At 45.3% G+C, this 19,540-nt stretch overlaps 1 protein-coding gene across 4 annotated transcripts in view; it reads right to left on the reverse strand.

Moving 5' to 3' along the window:
- SLC7A7 (solute carrier family 7 member 7) overlaps positions 1-19,540 on the reverse strand; it is a 76,422-nt gene that overhangs the window by 12,211 nt on the left and 44,671 nt on the right. For all 4 annotated transcript variants that reach the window (XM_038544154.1, XM_038544153.1, XM_038544152.1 and 1 more), the window contains one exon: positions 18,749-19,283. In XM_038544154.1, the coding sequence (XP_038400082.1) occupies positions 18,749-19,241 (493 nt within the window). In that variant the 5' untranslated portion in view covers positions 19,242-19,283. The remainder of the gene's footprint in view (positions 1-18,748; positions 19,284-19,540) is intronic.

Genomic DNA, 19,540 nt, shown 5'->3' on the forward strand with positions numbered 1-19,540 from the left:
CCTAGTTGGTCGTGATTTGTTACAGCAGCAGTAGAAAAATAATACATCACTCAACAGCTTCCTTTTCACAACCCTCCTGTTCTCCTAGATCTGGGAGATGCCTGGTGGTAATTCTGTCATTTGGGCTAATTTTAAATTATTTCCATTTGCCTACAAGTGGCTAGTTGGAAACACTTAAAGCAATGGCATGCTTTATTTCTACTTTCTCAATTCTCGTCTTGGTTTTTTGTTGACCTCGATCTGTTTTTTACTGAACCTTTTCTAGGTTAGCAATCCTTCTGCTACATACAGTTAGAAGGAAAATGGACTGTGGCCTTCTTTCTCTCCACCATCTGTTATTACAGAACTAACTGCCCTCTCACTGTTCTCACTCTGTATGTTGCCTCTAGAGCTTTTTATCCTCCACAGTCTCTTCCTCAGATCTTAGTTGATGCTGAGTACCACCAGCCTTTGGACGTTCTTCCTGCAGTTCTGGGCCACTCCTGAATTTGGTCTTCATTATACTACTTCTCACTGATGAAGGATAGTCAGAAGAGAAATGCAGGCAGGGACAAAGGCCCTGAGAGGAAACCACACTGAAAAGGATTTTACTCCACCCTGGAAGGAGCTCTCCACCCTTTCCTACGTGATGAGTCGACGACAAAAGTCTAATTGGATGACAGGTGTACAGAGGGTTAACTAGGTTAAAACAGCCTGCCAGCAAGCCCATAAAAACCCCTAGGCTTGGAAACTCCAATGGCAACCCATTCAGGTCCTCTCCCTCTTCAGGAGCTTTGTACTATCACTTTGCTATCACTCAGTAAACTTTGCTTTGCTGTCCACCACTCTTCGTCTGGTCTACCTCTTCATTCCCAGGCCTTGTAACCACGAACTGTGGACACTGAAGGAGAAGGAAATCCTGTAACATCACCATTTCTTGTGTGTCTTGTTTCTAAAAATCTAAGCTTATCAAAAAGTAATGTGTTCAATCACATTGGTTTATTCACCTAATACTCCTTCTCATCCTAAATAAGATAATTCTGAAAAAAATAGATGAAAATTTCATTTTGGAAAAGCTTCTGGTCTTTTTTTTTTTTTTAATCCCTACTTACAAGATTATGAATTCTTTTCCCTGAACTTTTCTGTAATGTCTTTGCCAAAATTTAGATTGCATTTCTGAGTAAATGCATCATTTCTTTTTCTGGGAGGTATAAACCTGGGTAGGCATAGTCACTTTCACACATTTCCCCCAGTTATGTTCAATTAATAATAAAACAACAACAACATCCTTATCCTTTAGCAATCCATACTGAAGCCTTTACAGTTAAATGGTATGGTTTCAATACTCCAGTGGGGATTTTGTTTTCTTTCTTTTTTTTTTTTAAAGATTTTATTTATTCATGAGAGACACAGAGAGAGAGAGAAGCAGAGACACGGGTAGAGGGAGAAGCAGGCTCCCTGCAGGGAGCCCGACGTGGGACTCGATCCTGAGTCTCCAGGATCAGGCCCTGGACTGAAGGCTGCGCTAAACCACTGAGCCACCTGGGCTGCCTGGGATTTTGCTTTCAATACTCTAGTGGGGGGAAAGGAGGTGTTTGGAGTATAGATAAAACAGTGGTGATTAATTACTCATGCTGGTGCTTGAACCCTGGAAGTTCATCATATTAGTCACCCAAGTTTTGTATGTTTGAAATGTATTATAGGGATCCCTGGGTGGCGCAGCGGTTTGGCCTCTGCCTTTGGCCCAGGGCACGATCCTGGAGACCTGGGATCGAATCCCACGTCAGGCTCCCGGTGCATGGAGCCTGCTTCTCCCTCTGCCTGTGTCTCTGCCTCTCTCTCTCTCTCTGTGTGACTATCATAAATAAATAAAAATTAAAAAAAAAAAAAAAAGAAATGTATTATAATAAACTTTTACAAATTTATAGAGGTACTACATCTAATGGAATGAAACTGATTTTAACAAAAGATGCTTGGGGAGCTGAGACTTTATCACTATCATATTTTTCCTTTTTGAACAAATTTTGTTGTTTTTTTTAGGAAAGCAAAATATTTCTCCTCCCTCTGATCCAATGGTGTGCAGTCTATGCCCACAATGACATCATTCCTACTTCTTTTTCTTTTATTATTCTCTTGTTTTCTTCATCACGTTTCTTCCCTCAAGATGAGGAATTATTCTTAAAAATATTAATAAAATAAAAAAATATGACGGGATGAGCACTGGGTGTTATTCTGTATGTTGGCAAATTGAACACCAATAAAAAATAAATTTATTATAAATAAATAAATAAATAAAATAAAATAATCTTTAAAAATTTTTAAAGGATGGGTTATTATTTTTTTACCCTTTTTTTTTTTTTTAAAGGATGCACTATTACTATAGGAGAGACTTTCAGGAAAATTGCCCAAGGAGAACTTGAGAGCCTCTGACAGCACCATGTAGCTACTGTTCCCAAGGTACAGGATTAACAAAGGCCAGTGTCTCTGTTCCCTAAGAGATGGGCCACATATCTGTGAGGCCCGGAGCAGAAGAGACTGATGCTAGTTAGCTGTAAGAAGAAACCCATCAGGGGACACCTGAGTGGCTCAGAGGTTGAGCACCTGCCTTCGGCCCAGGGTGTGATCCTGGAGTCCCAGGATCGAGTTCCACATCGGGCTCCCTGCATGGAGCCTGCTTCTCCAGAGGGAGAAGGCCTTGGGTCTCTGCCTCTCTCTGTGTCTCTCATAAATAAATAAATAAAAATCTAAAAAAAAAAAAAGAAAGAAAAGAAAAGAGAGAGAGAGAAAAAGAAAGAAAGAAAGAAGAAGAAAGAAAGAAAGAAAGAAAGAAAGAAAGAAAGAAAGAAAGAAAGAAAGAAAGAAAGAAAAAGAAAGAAGAAAGAAAAAAGAAGAAACCCATCGGCAGGCAGAGAGCTCAAGGCAGCACAGGGTGGTACTATTCATTGCATTTGTCTGAATGAAAAAAGGAAGAAGTAAAATCCTTTGACAGGTCTCTGTACCTTGGAGTACAGAAATTTCCCTCTCACTGCAGTCAAAAGAATCAAAATGTGACCTTGCCTAGAAGGAGCAAGCATCATCTCATACTAGAACATAGAGCAGATGCAAGTGGGGCTCTCTCTGATACACTACATCAATCTCAGCTCTTCTAGAAAACCCACCACTTCTAAACAAGGTGTATTCTTTCACTGTCATATTCTCATCAAATATGAAATTCTGTCCTCCTTGCAAGTAAAACTAAAAAGCAAACGTTTATTAGCCTTATTTAATGTTTATAGATAGGAGTCCAAAAGCATCGTTCCCAACCTGCTACCCTATTTCTCCAAATGCATTACTCAACAAGTTTTCCATCTTTATTCTTTTTTTTTTTTTTTAACTTTTTATTTATTCATGAGAGGCAGAGGGAGAAGCAGGCTCCCTGCGGGGATCCTAATAAGGGATACAATCCCAGGACCCCAGGACCCCAGGATCACACCCTGAGCTGAAGGCAGACACTCAACCACTGAGCCATCCAGGCATCCCTCTACCTTTATCCTTCTATATAATTCCTCACAGCCTCTAAAATACCGAGATTCATGCTTTTATCTGTGCATTTTTCTCCTCTCCTCTAAAAGTGCAGGTGAGGGCAGCCCCAGTGGCGCAGCAGTTTAGCGCCGCCTGCAGCCCAGAGCGTGATTCTGGAGACCCAGGATCGAGTCCCGCATTGGGCTCCCTGCATGGGGCCTGCTTCTCCCTCTGCCTGTGTCTCTGCCTCCCTCTCTCTCTCTGAATGAATAAATAAATCTTTAAAAAAATAAAATAAATAAAAAATAAAATAAATAAAAGTTCAGGTGAAAGCCATACTAAACAGATCTCTTCCAATCTCATGAAACCTGTTCTGTCCCTGTCTAGTCTTCTGGTACCTTAGCATTTATACTCACATACTCTGTTCTAGGTTTTTTTTCTTTCCCATTCACAGCCTGCAATGGACAGAGATGAAAATATTGTCTTCCACTCAGTTTTCTATGCTGAACTTCAAAGTCACCAGGGATGCACCTTGGGTATCTTCTGACTGGTGACATCATTCATCCCACAGGATGGCAAAATGGTAGCCATCTGTGGTCTTAACTGGCTCAAGCAAGCTCCTTGTGATATGTTGCTCCAGAAAAGCTTCAGCTCTCTGCAATAGGCTGGTTTCCATATAGCCAAGAGTCATACAGCCTGGGAGCCTCTTAACTGGCTTGCTCAGGCCTGCTAGTACCCAGATCACTCCAGAATACTCTGTCGCTGCCATTTCCTCAGAAGGACCACATGTATCTCTGTGTTGTCTAATGTTGGTGTAGTATACTTTCTATACCTTAAATATCATTTTTATGGGGTGCCTGGATGGATCAGTTGGTTGTGTCTGTCTTCAGCTCAGGTCATGATCTCAGGGTCCTGGGACCCAGCCCTGCATAGGGCTTCCTGCTCCACAGGGGCCTGCTTCTCCCTCTTTCTCTGCCCTTCCCCACTTGTGTGCTTGTGTGTTTTCTCTCTCTCTCTCTCTCTCATTCTCTGTCAAATAAATAAAATCTTTTTAAAAAAATCACTTTTATTCCTGGGTTCCTTGATGTATTGTTTCTTCCACCCTCCCTAGGTGCTATTAGATGTCTCAGACAACAGATGGGCCTCAAATTCTTTTACCTTTCAGGCTACAGAACCATTTTGCTTACTCAGACATCATGGATGAGAGCATCCGGCAAGACAACACACCAAGCATAAAGCCTGTCAGTAGATCAGAGGCCTCCTACTCTGCCTCCTGGACTCAGTCATCATGTTGCCGTGGCTCTGCACCACTCTGAAGGAGCAAGTAGGCAGTCTGGACCAGGAGCCTCTTCTATTAAACCACACCATCTGCTCCCTTCTCAAAGCCGGCTAGTCTTTGTCAATCAGATCCTTAGTGGTTTGCCCAGGTATAGTCCAGGTCCTCAGAAACAGGACTCCAAACCTGAGTGAGCAGCAGAATCACCTGAGGAATGTTACCTACTGCTTTAGGGCTCTGACCCAGAAGTTCTGGTGCAGGGGATCCCTGGGTGGCGCAGTGGTTTAGCGCCTGCCTTTGGCCCAGGGCGCGATCCTGGAGACCCGGGGTCGAATCCCACGTCGGGCTCCCGGTGCATGGGGCCTGCTTCTTCTCCCTGTGCCTGTGTCTCTGCCTCTCTCTCTCTCTCTCTCTGACTATCATAAATAAATAAATAAAAATTAAAAAAAAAAAAAGAGTTCTGGTGCAGGAGGTCGGAAACGGGGCTTCCCAGGAGAGTCTGATGATCTGCCTGCTTTGGGTGTGCTACCTCAGGACTCACTAAACGAAATAATCACATACAGAAACACAGTGACCAGAGCAAGCCCAAACCCTTCACTTACACAGTGCTCCTCTAGCCTGGCTGCACACTTGACAAAGTCCAGGGCCCAGGCCCTACCCAGGGCAATGAAGTCAGCAACTGGGGTGGAGCCCAGGCATCAGCATGTTCTTGAAGCTTCCCAGGTAATTTTTTTAAAGATTCTGTATTTGTTTGTTTATTTTAGAGAGTGGGGAGAGAGCATGAGCAGAGCGAGGGGCAGAGGGAGAGGGAGAAGCAGGCCCCCCCGCTGAGCAGGGAGCCCAACGTGCACCTAGATCCCAGGACTCCAGGATCATGACCTGAGCCTAAGCCAGCTGCTTACCAACTGAGCCACCAAGGCACCCCACCCCCAGGTAATTCTAAAGTACAGTGACAACTGAGAGCCTTTCTTCCCAAAGCCCCCATTGGTTCTCCTCAATAGCAACTTTTCTGCTTCCCCAATTCTCATTCTCCAAGCCAATTCTCATTCTTCTAACCAGTGGTTGAGATTTATCTGGTTTGGGGAAACAAGGTAGGAGAGGAAAGGGCCATTAGCATTTTTCCAAAGCCCTAGGTGATTCCATCCAGGGTGGGGACCCACTGTCCCTAGATCCCTCCCCAGCCTCCTTTAGGCTATCCCCTTAGCCTCCTCTGAGGCAGGGAGAAAGAGAACAGAAACAAGAAGAGACCAAGGGTGAAGCTCTGAAGAGCCTTGAGGATCAAACCACCACAGAGCTCTACTGTCTCACTGCTGGTGAATGTTGTGCCAAAGTCTACACTGACCCCATAACAAAAAGAACTCAAGGCTCTAACTCTAGCTCGTTTGCTGCTATGAATATGGGACATGAAAGAAATGTAAGCTTCCTCACCTCCAGCCTAACGTGGCTCTTGAGAAAACTCCTCTGGGAAAGTAACTGGCTTCCAAGTAGAAAGTTCAAAGGGCAAAAACCAGCTGGGGGCCCAGTATCTGGCTATTCCAGTTCATTAGCCACAAGTACATGAAGTCAGCCATCTGAAGAAGAAGAAGCTGCAACACAGCCAAAGCTCTTGGACAAACACGCCGAGATCCGAAGTCCTCCACAGCCCAAGTAGCTCTGGGAGCCTCTGGATAAGCCCTCTGCCCCCCCACCCCCCCGCCGTGCCCTGCTCCCACCTGGCCCCGGCCCCCCACCGAAAGCCCCCAAGAGCCACAAGCACGCAATGGCCTTCTCGGCCACGCAGAACCTAGAGGCCTGGCTTCTGTTCATTCATCCAGCTGCCACCTGTTGAAGCACCTGCTCCACACAAGTCAGTAGGGCCAAGCCTCAGGGACACAGATTCTGCGTGATCCCTAAAGACCAGCACTCTGTTCACAGCAGAGCCTGAACATGTGCCGCTGGCTGACCCGTACAGTATGGGCAGACCTCCTGCGAAAACACAGGAAGAAAACCGTTCCGCTCAAGAAAGGGGGAAAACTAGACCAGAGGACCTAGATCACAAGGCAGGCAAGTGGAGGCAGGACAAGTTGGGAGCAGAAACATCCAGCACAGCTGACAGTAGGCCCCTCACTGGCTGGCTCTGAAAAGAGCATTTGGGTGGAGCCAGATTTCTGGACACCTAGCCCTGACTCTGCCAGGAGAAAAGTTCCACCTCTCCAGCAAGGAGGAAGAAAGGTCTCAGCCCTTCTTTCTGATCTCTGTAAAACTACAACTGCTCATAAGTCATCCAAAGACAGCATGTAGAAAGTAAAGTTCTTAGAAAGTAGTAAGATGCATGTGACTGTGAATAAGACACATGTGACTGAATAGAATTTGCAACAGGACGTACCATTTTTGACTGACAATAAGGTGTTAGGTCACCAACATTCTTACATATATTATCTAATTTAGTCTGACAGAGTAGGCCCACTGTCTTTCTCTCATAATTGAGAAAACTGAGGCCGCTCAGTCAAGGGCCAGCTCCAAAGCTTGTATACACTCCAGCACACCACGTGCCTCCCTGTCTGTATGCAAGGATGCAGGAGGACCTCCCTCTGGGGTGTTGGGGCTTCCGGCTGCAGAAAACTGGAGCATTCCTCAAAGAATCCTGAGAAGCCAGAATAATCAGCCTCAGGAGGGGCCATCTGCACACCTCTCCGGTTAGGAAAAGCAACCATTTATAGTACCCTGAACAGGACAGCAAGATTCCTTCAGAACTCCAAATTCGTTCATTCAGCCAGCCAGCCAGCCAGCCAGTATGTACTGAGCCATCGGCTGTGCTCCAGGCCCTGGAAAGATCCAGTTGCCAGCCTTCACGGGAAAATGAACATGCACAATCGAAGAACTAGGTACCGTGAAAGTCAGCATGAGGCACCTCAACCAGTCTGGGGCAGTGCAGGGGGGTGCAGGTGGGCACCACGACCATCGACCATCGACCATCGTTACCTGGACTGAGTACACGGAGGAAGGGGCTAGCATCGGGGGAGGGGAGGATAAGTTCCTGGCAGAGAGGGCAGCACGTGATTACCCTGACAATGAAATCAGCAATGATTCATTAAAGTCATCCATGCATAGAAAAAACTTACTCAAGCAATCAGTAAATGACTTCAAGGTCTGTCTAGGGCTGTAGCCATCACCAGTTCTAAAGGAGGATTATACCTGTAAAAGGACAGTGAGCCACCAAGACAGAACTATTGCTCTCTTGAAATGGTCACTGTGTGGGGCCCCTGAGTGGCTCAGCGGTTGAGCGTCTGCCTTCAGCTCAGAGTGTGATCCCAGGGTCCCAGGATGAAGTCCCACTTCGGGTTCCCCAGAGGGAGCCTGCTTCTCCCTCTGCCTGTGTCTCTGCCTCTCTCGGTATCTCTCATAAAATAAAATAAATTAAAATTAAAATTAAAATTAAAATTAAAATTAAATAAAAATAAAATAAAATATAAAAAATAAAATATAAAAAATAAAAAATAAAATAAAATAGAAAAGAAATGGTCACTGTGTGAACAGAAAAGGAGAAAAGTATGGCAAAACTATAGATCACACCTCTGTAAGATAGAGACCCCATTCTACAGATGGGGAACCTGAGACTAATAAACTTGACCTGATACCATGGTCTTAACCACCAAACATTACTGCCTCCCAAAGGGATTAGGGGACCTCCGTACTGTTCAAGGGAGAGAAATACTGACTCAAGGCACCCAAGCATTCCAACCAGGGAGAAGACCTTATTGTCAGGTAAGGATATTTCATCCATCCTTTCCAGGAATATACCCCCAAACCAACCTAAGGCTGACTTAAGTCTTTCCCATAAACTCCTCCCTCAACCTTGATCCCTCCCTCTAACAACTGCCCTTCTTGTCTTCAGAATCGGCCTTCTGGAAAATATATCCACATTCTCTCCCTTCCATTTGACTAATATCCGCTCCACCACTCCACTGAAGACAGTTTTCCTTGACCTCCTACTTGCCAATTCCAAATGACATTTCATTTCTTATCTTAACAGTTCCTCCACAAAGGCTACTTTTGAGCATAAACCCACCACCCTTGTGTGTGCTGCCCCTGCCCTGGGATTCCCACACTAACCACACTGTAATAGAATGGTTAATATATCTGTCTCTACCATCCACTGGGTGCTCCATGAGGGCAGATTTCACTGGATGAATAAACAGTCTCTCTGAAATTGACTCTACCCTCACTGCCCTGAAATTTCCCCCTCCAGAGTCACAGTGACCTCCTATTGATATATCCAAGCAACTGCCCTCCTGATCTAGCTTGTCTTCTTAGCAAATTGCACACTGTTGGCCACCACCTCCTTCTCAGATTGCTCTCTTTCCATTCACCTTGTCCCATTTCCCTCTTATCTCTCTAGATACTTCTCCTTTTTTGTAGAATATATATCCCTCAATGTTGGCATTCCTGAGAATGCTATCCTAAGTTCTTTCCTCCTCTCTTGCTACAACTTGTCCCAAGATCATTTCATCTGCTGATTTCAATGACCATCTCTATACCGATTATTCCCAAAAGTATATCATCAGCCCCACTGTTGTGATTTCAGATACATATGGATACCCAACCACCTACTGGACATCAGCAGGTGCAAACTCAACCTATCCTAAACCTATCCTATCAATTTCTCTGAACCTACTGCTCCCTTAGTCTAACTCCCTGTAAGTAACTGGCATCACCATCCACCCAGGTGCCTGAGCCAGAAACCTGCCCATCTTATCCTGCTCAACCTCTATTCATATCTAATCAGTGTCCAAGTCTTAAACCAATCTTCTCATCTCTCCACCCATAACTTTAGTCCAAGTCACCATCATCACTCACTGAGATCATGGCAAGAGCTTCCTAACTGGTCTCCCTGCTTTCAGTTCTGCAAACTGAAGTCCAAGTAATCTTTCTAAAAATCACAAATTCTAAGATCTAAATCACAAATGACACAAGTCACTGCCTTAAGAGGTTTTTCACTGTCTTAGGAGAAAGCCCACCAAACTCCTTAATTTGGTTTGTGCAACAGACTATATTTTCCAAATATGTCTCAACAATATCTGCCAACCCATATACTTTTTATACAATGTGACTTTAACATTCTGACCATCCAGAGGTAGGGTCTGTGCCTCTTCTCTTAAGAATAGATAGTCTCCTATGAATGTTTCTACCTATAGAGTACAGCAGGAAGATGCCCTGTGATTTCAGAGGTTAGGTCATAAAAGGCAACACAGCTTTTCCTTTGGTTGGTTGCTGACAATCTTAAAGTCTTCAGCTGCCAAATAAACAGTTTGATTGCTCTGGGGCTGCCATTAGGTGAGGAAACTCAACATGGTCCATATGGAGAGACTACATGGAAAGACCCATCTAGCACAACTTGAAGAGAAAAAGATGCCCAGCTAGGCCCCATCTTCTTCAGCACTCTCTTGTTCTAGCTCCTGCCACCATCTGACTACAACCACATGAGGCCCTCAGCCAGCACTGCCCCACATAGCCCTTTCCAAATTCCTGAGCTACAGAAACCATAAAAGAATAAAATGGCTGTGAGACACCTGGCTGGCTCAGCCAGTAGAACGGACTCCTAATCTTGAGGTTGTGAGTTCAAGCCCCACATTGGATGTGGAAATTACTTTAAAAATGAATGAATAGGGGCACTTGGGTGACTCAGTTAAGCATCTGTCTTCAGCTCAGGTTATGATCTTGGGGTCCTGGGATCAAGCCCAATGTTGGGCTCCCTGCTTTGCAAGGAGTCTGTGTCTCTTTCTCCCTCTGCCCCTCCCCATCCTGCTGCTTATTCTTTCTCTCAAATAAAATCTTTAAAAATAAATGAATGAAATGGCTGTTAGTCTACGCCACTAAATTTTAAGTGATTTGTTATATAACAATAATAATTAGAACAGTTTATAAAGCCCTGAACATGGTACGTCTAGGTGGATCAGCAGTAGAGTGTCTACTTTTGGCTCAGGGTGTGATCGTGGAGTTCTGGGATCGAGTCCCACATCGGGCTCCCTGCACAGAGCCTGCTTCTCTCTCTGCCTATGTCTCTGCCTCTCTAGGTCTCTCATGGATAAATAAATAAAATCTTTTTAACTAATCAATTAATTAAGCCCTGAACAACCTATCCTACCAAGTCCACCTACCGCTACAGGCCAGCTCTCAACATTTCCTACCTTAAACTCAATACTGCAGCCCACCCTGAACTCCTTTATTAAAAGAAGTCTCAAAAATGTCCTTCTTTGTCTTTGAGTTTTCATACATTCTGTTCTTGCTGCCTGAGATGCTCCTCTGCCCTCTCTACTGGGTTAATTCATCATTCAAGTGTCAAACTTCCTTATGGAAAGTCTCTAAACTCCTAGGCTAGCATGGGTTTCCCCTTGTGGCTCCCTGCACCTCAGAAATCACAACACTCATCACAATCCATTGTAATCTTGTATTGGGCTGCCCATCCTGCCCCCTGCCCAACACGCTCATGCACACGCGCGCGCACACACACACACACACATACACACACACACCCAAGAGCTCCATAAAGATGATGACTAGTGCTGAGAAAATGAACATTCGACAGATATTTATAATGCACTTGCCAATCTCCTGCCCATCTGAGCTCCAAGTCCACCTACTATCCTATAAACTTTTTTTTTTTAAGATTTTTATTTATTCATGAGAGACACAGAGAAAGAGCCAGAGACATAGGCAGAGGGAGAAGCAGGCTCCTTACAGGGAACCTGATGTGGGACTTGAACCCGGGACCCCAGACCATGCCCCTAGCAAAAGGCAGATGCTCAACCACTGAGCTGGGCGTCCCCCTACAAATACATTTCAAATTCAACATGATTCCATCCTCCCCATCCCCATAAATGATGCCCCCACCTACCAACTGCCCAAACCAGAAACCTCAGCTTTTCATTCAAGCAATCTTTAGCAAGCTACTCTTTTTTTTTTTTTTAAATAATTTTAGGATGATTGTTTTTTTTTTTAAATGATAGTCACACACACACACACACACACACACACACACAGAGAGAGAGAGAGAGAAAGAGAGGCAGAGGGAGAAGCAGGCTCCATGCATCAGGAGCCCGACATGGGATTCGATCCCGGGTCTCCAGGATCGCGCCCTGGGCCAAAGGCAGGCGCCAAACCGCTAAGCTACTCTTTTTGTTTCTATGCTGGGGATACAGTGGATCATAAGACAGGCTTAGACCTTCTGGCACAGAATTTACAGGCTGGTGAATGTTTTCCTCATCACCTACCTCTCTCTTACACCAGATATTCCAATGAGTCTTAATGGTTATATTGATTATACCTTCTAAATTGCTCTCCTATCTGTCCTTTCCTGGAGACATCATCTCCTAAGTAAGCCACACCCCCCACTGCCACTGCCCTCGTTCAGGCTTCTGTCGTGTCCTGCCTGGATTGCCACAAGAGCTTCCTTTTTTTTTATTTTATTTTATTTTTTTTATTTATTTATGATAGTTACAGAGAGAGAGAGAGAGGCAGAGACACAGACAGAGGGAGAAGCAGGCTCCATGCACCGGGAGCCCGATGTGGGATTCGATCCCGGGTCTCCAGGATCGCACCCTGGGCCAAAGGCAGGCGCCAAACCGCTGCGCCACCCAGGGATCCCAAGAGCTTCCTAATCTGCGTCTCTGCCACCAGCCTTGCTCCTATGTCCCACCCCAGCTACGCTGTTCCCCTGCTTAAAACCCTCTGTGGCTCCTCATATGCTTTAGGGTAAACTCTAAACTCCTAGGAACATTTGCCGCGGGCTCTAGCCCCCTGCCTCCCTTTGTCCCCTCACACCCCACAATCGCCCCACAAACCCCACAGCCCATACTTTTTCTCACCTTTGTGCTTTACGTTGCCTTTCCCTGTGCCTAGAATGTCCTTGCCCCTCCTTCATTCAACATATTTATTGAGTACCTAGCAGATGCCAGGCACTGTTCTAGGTGGAGATTCAGCAGTGAGCAAAACAAAGTGCTTACTTTGTGTTGTTTATACTCTAGAGGGAAAGACAGACAACAAACAAGTAAATAATTAATGTGAGGTGGTGACAAGTGCTATAAAGGAAAACAAAACAGGATGGGAAACTACAAGTGACTGCCTTAGATAGGCTAAGTCTCTGGTGAGATAATATCTATACAGACATGAATGGACTAGGGGGATACGCTCTGATGGTGTCTGGGGAAAGAGCCTTCCCAGCAGAAGGAAGGATAAAGTACAAAACCCCTGAGGCAGGAACAGGCCAGGCAATCCAGAGGAAAAGCAAGAGGGCTGGTGGAGGTGGAACAGAGTGAGGATGAGGGAGGTCTGAGAGAAGTCAGATGCAGCAGACTTTGCAGGCCACGGTGAGTGCGCACTTCAATCACGCCTTGACTCCATCTCATCCTTCAGTGCTGAGTGCAGGCATCTCCTGAGTAAGACGCCCTCCACCCGCTCCCAGCCCTGACTATATATATATAGTAAGTTTGACTACTTTTTGCCTGTCTCCACTACCACATCATGAGTTCCCTACTCTACCTCTCAGCTCCATATTTTATAGAGCCCATCACGTTCAGTAAGTTCTTCTCCAGTGGTCAAAACTTTCTTCCTGGGCAGCCCCGGTAGCGCAGCAGTTTAGCGCCGCCTGCAGCCCAGGGTGTGATCCTGGAGTCGGGGGATCGAGTCCCACGTCCGGCTCCCTGCATGGAGCCTGCTTCTCCCTCTGCCTGTGTCTCTGCCTCTCTCTCTCTCTCTCTCTCTCTCTCTCTCTCTCTCTCTGTCTCTAATAAATAAATAAAATCTTAAAAAAAAAAAAAAAAAAACCTTTCTTCCTTTCTTCTGATTCTATGCCCTGCAAGCAATTCCCTGATGATTTGATGGGTTTCCCAGGGAGTATGGTATTAGGAAGTCTTGACAGTGAATACACATGCCTTCTGGTCATTAGAAATTACACATGGATGCTCACTATCAACGTTCATAGGCTGGAATCTTCTTTTACACATCAGTTTCTTTTTCTTTTTTTTTCCTTCATCAGTTTCTTTTTCAGATAAGTAGGACTCAGTTGATGGGAAAATGACTGACTCTGGGTCATGATGATCCAAGGCAGGAAAAGCTCTTGGAAGGGCCATGTAAGCAGCCCAGCAGAAGCCCCAGATGTCCCCCTGCTCATCACTCAGGCCCCATCACTGCCCACCTGTGCAAGCCTGAACCCTTAGCATTCCCTCTGAGTGCTTCCCAACACACACAGTCCTATCCAGAAGTTCTAGAAATTCCACCTTTTAACGATTTCTTTATCTATTCCCTCATCTCTAGTCCAAAGGCCTTGCCCACAGTGCAGGCTTCACTATCCTTCATATGGACTCAAGTTTCAGTTCCCTAAACCAGCCTGCTTACCTTCTGACTCTCACGCTTGCCAAAAACATTCCATGTGGCCACCAGAGTCCTTCTTCCAAGCAAATCTGATTTTGCTTCCCCAGTTACATTCAACAGTTTCCAGATAAACTCTAACCTATTTAGACAATGTATAAATCTGTCCTGGAGCTGGCCCTGGGCTACATTTCCAGTCTCTACCTTCTCACCCTCTCCTACCCCACATTCCAGCCATTCCAACTGCCTGGAATTCCCTGAACATTCCATGTCTTTTTGCACCTCCACACCTTTTCACATACAGTTCCTTCTGTGAAAAGTGTTGTAGGAGACAGCTATATACCTTTCCAAGATTCAGTTTAGACATCATGGTCTCTGTGATGTCTTCCTAAGCTCTCTTTCCCCACAGGAAGAAAGTTGTCCTGCTCCTATGGTGCCACTATCACCACACTCATTATATTGCATGACAATTATTTGTCAACCTATCTGTCTCCCTCCTCAACTATGGATGGCAAGGGTCATATATTTCTTCTTTGCTTCCAAGCACTATGTGGTATACCTAGCACAGTGTGCCCTAAGTGTTCTCTGTTTGAATGAATGTTCTGTATTAAATCCCTTCTCTTGCTACATTCAAAGATTTAGCCTCAGTCCTCACTTTGTGTATAAGTTGTTGGCATATATTTGACAACTCTGGTAGAGGGGTACCTCAACCAGTGGTTGAGTATAGTATGCCTTTGGCTCAGGTCATGATCCCAGGGTCCTGGGATCAAGTCCCTCAACCAGCTCTCTGCAGGGAGTCTGCTTCTCCCTCTGCCTGGGTCTCTGCCTCTCTCTCTCTCTCTCTGTGTGACTATCATAAATAATAAAAAAAAAAAAAATCTTTGACAGCTCTGGTAGAGTGACAAGTGCACCAGACCTGTGTTTGAGGGAGGGCTCAGTAGCTGCATGACGCTAGGCAAGCACAGGGATGGTTTATTTCCAGGCTACTGTGCAGATGAAGTGAGATTTGGTGAAAACCATAAGTCATGACTCAAGTGTAACATATTGATGATTATTACGTTTTTTTTGTGTGTATTTTTTATTTTTATTTTTTAATTTTTTATTTATTTATGATAGTCACACAGAGAGAGAGAGAGAGAGGCAGAGACACAGGCAGAGGGAGAAGCAGGCTCCATGCACCGGGAGCCCGACGTGGGATTTGATCCCGGGTCTCCAGGATCGCACCCTGGGCCAAAGGCAGGCGCCAAACTGCTGCGCCACCCAGGGATCCCGATTATTACGTTTAAAAATCACTCTCTGGGCAGCCCTGGTGGCTCAGCAGTCTAGCGCCACTATCGGCCCAGGGAGTGATCCTGGAGACCCTGGATCAAGTCCCGTGTCGGGCTCCCTGCAAAGAGCCTGCTTCTCCGCCCACCGCCCCCTCTCTATGTGTCTCTCATGAATAAATAAATAAAATCTTTTAAAAAATAAAATCACTCTCTTTCTTGCCTGCTTCTAGGCTTACCTTCTGACTTTCTCCTGAATGGCTATGGTTAGATAAATGAGATATTACTGCATAGGTGGTATATGGACAGAACGTCTTCCCACATCTCTGTATCTAATATGCTCATTAGAGAAGATTAAAGGAAGAAACTCATGAATCATATGTCCCTAAATTCTTACAATCTTGGTTGCCCTCTGAACCTCTTCCAGATCTCTAGGTCCCTCGGAAGTTATTAGAGACAGAACAAAGTCCTAGAAGCAGCCAAGAGAGAAAGTAATTTAAATACGATCATCAATACCTTCCACTTGGGTCATGATTTATGGTTTTCACCGAATCTTACTTCATCTGTGCAGTAGCCTGCAAGTAAAACAGAAGTTGCATCTTGCCTAGGGTAACACAACTCTTGAGCCCAGCCTCAAACACAAGTCTGGTGCATTTGTCACTCTACCAGAGTTGCATCAAATATATGCCATAAATCCATGCACAAAACTGTCTTTTATTAACTGGGGGATTCTGCAGCCTAATCATAACTGTGGCTACTTCGAATGTGTTCTTACAAGGGTGTACCTGCATGTACAAAAGTTTGAGGACATTACAAGGGAAAGGAGGGAATTACTGAGTGGGGAAAAATTAGACAGGAAGACAAACCATGAGAGACTCCTAACTCTGGGAAACAAACAAAGGGTTGTAGAAGGGGAGGAGGCTGGGGATGGGGTAACTGGGTGATGGGCACTAAGGAGAGCTACCTGATGGGATGAGCACTGGGAGTTACACTATATGTTGGCAAATTGAATTTAAATTTTAAAAAATGTTTTTAAAAGTTAGAAAAGTTTGAGGACATCTGTTCCCAAGGTAGACACAGCAAATTTAAAAGGGGTGACTGATGGAGGTAGGGACGATGCCAGAATCAAGTAACAATAGCTGTCAGATAACACAAATTGAAATCATCAAGAATGAAACCTGATGCACTGAAGTCAGGTCAGCACTCTGAAGGCACCGAGGAAGTAAAACACTCATCGTCACCCCAGCGGCCTGGAAAGGCACAGTTGTACAATCGAGATGCGCAATGGTGACTGAGTCACCAAAAGAAATGCCCAGTCATGAAGGCAAGCAGACATATCATTGGTTTTAATGAGATTGCAACAAAGATAGTTAAAATAATAGGATCCTATGGCTTAAAGGGATGCAGCCATCTTGGAAATTTTACTTAGATGGAATAATCCTTACGCCACCCAAGCTAAGTAATTGCATACCTGCATTTGAGGGCACCTCAAGACAGATCCTAAAATTAGTTTCACCAGTAAGTCAACCTACCAGATCATCTGTAAATGATACAGGAGAAATTACAGATCCCATTAAGACCTCAAGGGAAAACCTCCTTCTTGTAACTCACAGCAGTGCTTTCCACCTCTCCCTGATAGTTGCCCTGCGAGACAACCATCCCCATACACAAAGATGAGTCCGAGCCACACACGGATGCACAAAGCACAGGGGGGCTCCCACAGACACCCAGGTCTCTGCAACCGAAAAAGCAGGGAGGCTGGAGAGGAAGCTGAGGAGTAAGATGGGGCAGTGGAGAAACCTCAAGAAAAGGAGATATAAGGCTGACTGGCCAGCATTTATCCAGGGAGCGATTGCACCTGCTACAAAACGCCTGCATTCCACAGCTGCTGCCACCATCGCCTGGGTAGTCGCTCCTTAAAATGACAAAAGTTCTGAGCTTCTCCACAATTGGGGCATGGAAAGGGTTTCCAGGGTTTCAGCGTAGGAGGACATTTTTCCAGAAGAGAGGCACCTGACTGAGAGGGCTGAGGAGGATCAGCTTCTTGATACCACCAATGTGGCTTTGTTGAATGTGCAGGTTTAAATGCATTATTTATGAGACAGAGCAGAAGTCAAGGTAGATTGAAATGACAGTTTTAAGGATCCAACCTATAGAAAAACTCATGGAAATGCAATAGGATATTCACTGGAGCATTACCTGTATGACCGAAAAACTGGAACCAACTTAAATAGCCACTAATAGAGAACAGATTCATTAAATAAACAATACACCCTCGTGCCTCAGAGAGGGCACCAAAAAAAACAAAAAAAAACAAAAAAACAAAAAAAACAAAAAAAAAAACAAAAACAAAAAACAAAAACAAACAAAAAAAAACAATACACCCTTAAAATTATAGAAAAAAAATTCATGGGATATCATGAAGTAAAAGAAGTAGATTTCCTTTTTTTGTTGTTTGTTTTTTTTTTTTTAAGAAGTAGATTTCTGGGATCCCTGGGTGGCGCAGCGGTTTGGCGCCTGCCTTTGGCCCAGGGCGCGATCCTGGAGACCCAGGATCGAATCCCACATCGGGCTCCCGGTGCATGGAGCCTGCTTCTCCCTCTGCCTGTGTCTCTGCGCCTCTCTCTCTCTCTCTGTGACTATCATAAATAAATAAAAATTAAAAAAAAAAAAAAAAAAAAAAAAAAAAGAAGTAGATTTCTAAGTAGAAAATGCTACTGGTAAATTTCTGGGGAAAAGGCAAAATCTGCAGGACTATATGTGTACAACATCCCATTTTTTAAAAACAGAACAAAACTATGCTTGAGGGACACCTGGATGACTTGGTCGGTTAAGCATCTGACTCTTGGGTCTCAGCTCAGGTATTGATCTCAGGCTCAAGAGTTCAAGCCCCACATTGGGCTCCACACTGGGTGTGGAGCCTACTAATTAATTAACATATTAATTAATAAAACACTTCTACACTTCTTGAAGGAATTAGAAAAAGTCATAAAGGGCATACAAACTGCTAATGGAGCTCACCATGGGAAGATGGAGCGAAAGGTAAATTGTTCTCTTTGTTTGTTGCTCATTTCTGTCTTTTTTTACACGTTGCTACCATTTGAATTTTCCCAGAAAGCATACACTAATGCAAAAACAACAGGAGGGGGCTGTATGGCTCAGTAGGTAGAGCATACAACTCTTGATCTCCGGGTTGTAAATTCAAGCCCCACATTGGGGGTAGAGATTACTTAAAAATAAAATATTTTAAAAATAATAATAAAAACATTAAGGGTGTTTGAGGCATTCCCTTCCAGCTCCTCCTCCCTGGCTTACTGGACTCACGTCCCACCCAGCCTGCCCTGGTGCTCCAGCCCACACCTCCTGCCCTGGCCCCACTTACAGACACAGGCAGCAGCCAGCAGGCGCCCAGCAGCATAGGGGGCGAAGCAGCTCGGGAAGAGGGGCTGCACCATGTAGTTGGCAAAGGTGATAGCAATGATGGCCTGACTGGTGGGCTCAATGATGAGGAGTGAGGTCCAGAGTCGGATGAAGGCAAGGAATCCCCCGAAGGCCTCAAGGATGTAGGCATAGCTGGCCCCAGATTTCTTAATGGTGGTGCCCAATTCCGCATAACAAAGAGCTCCAAAGACAGAGAAGAGGCCCCCAACAGCCCAGATGACCAGGGAGAGGCCAAAGGAGGCACTGTACATGAGCACCCCCTTGGGGGAGACAAAGATGCCAGAACCAATCATGTTCCCCACGATCAGGCAGACGCCATTAAGCAGCGAGATCTCCTTCTTCAGTTTTACCCGCTCTGGGCTGGCTTCATCCGCCAAAGAGGAGGCATCCCCCTCTCGCTGGGAGGCCACTTCATACTTAATGCCCTCAGCCATGGCGGAAGAGGAGAAAGCCGTCACCAGCTTCTTGGCATGCCTCTACGGACGAGAGAAAGATCTAGATCAGATGGTTGGCAATTACATTGAACTCTTGCCCATAGTGGTCAACATGGGCAACGTCCTGTCCCCCCAACTCTCAGAGCCCTCGCTCGCCTCCCACCTCCCATTAACGCCTCTTCCCCAGTCTGCTCATTAAAATAACTCCAACTCGGGCACCTGGGTGGCTCAGGGGTTGAGCGGTTGAGCGATGGCGGCTCAAATGGGGATCCCAGGGTCCGCATACCACCCCCTGCAGG

Source organism: Canis lupus, chromosome 8, assembly GCF_011100685.1.
Source record: "Canis lupus familiaris isolate Mischka breed German Shepherd chromosome 8, alternate assembly UU_Cfam_GSD_1.0, whole genome shotgun sequence".
Lineage (NCBI taxonomy): Eukaryota > Metazoa > Chordata > Mammalia > Carnivora > Canidae > Canis > Canis lupus.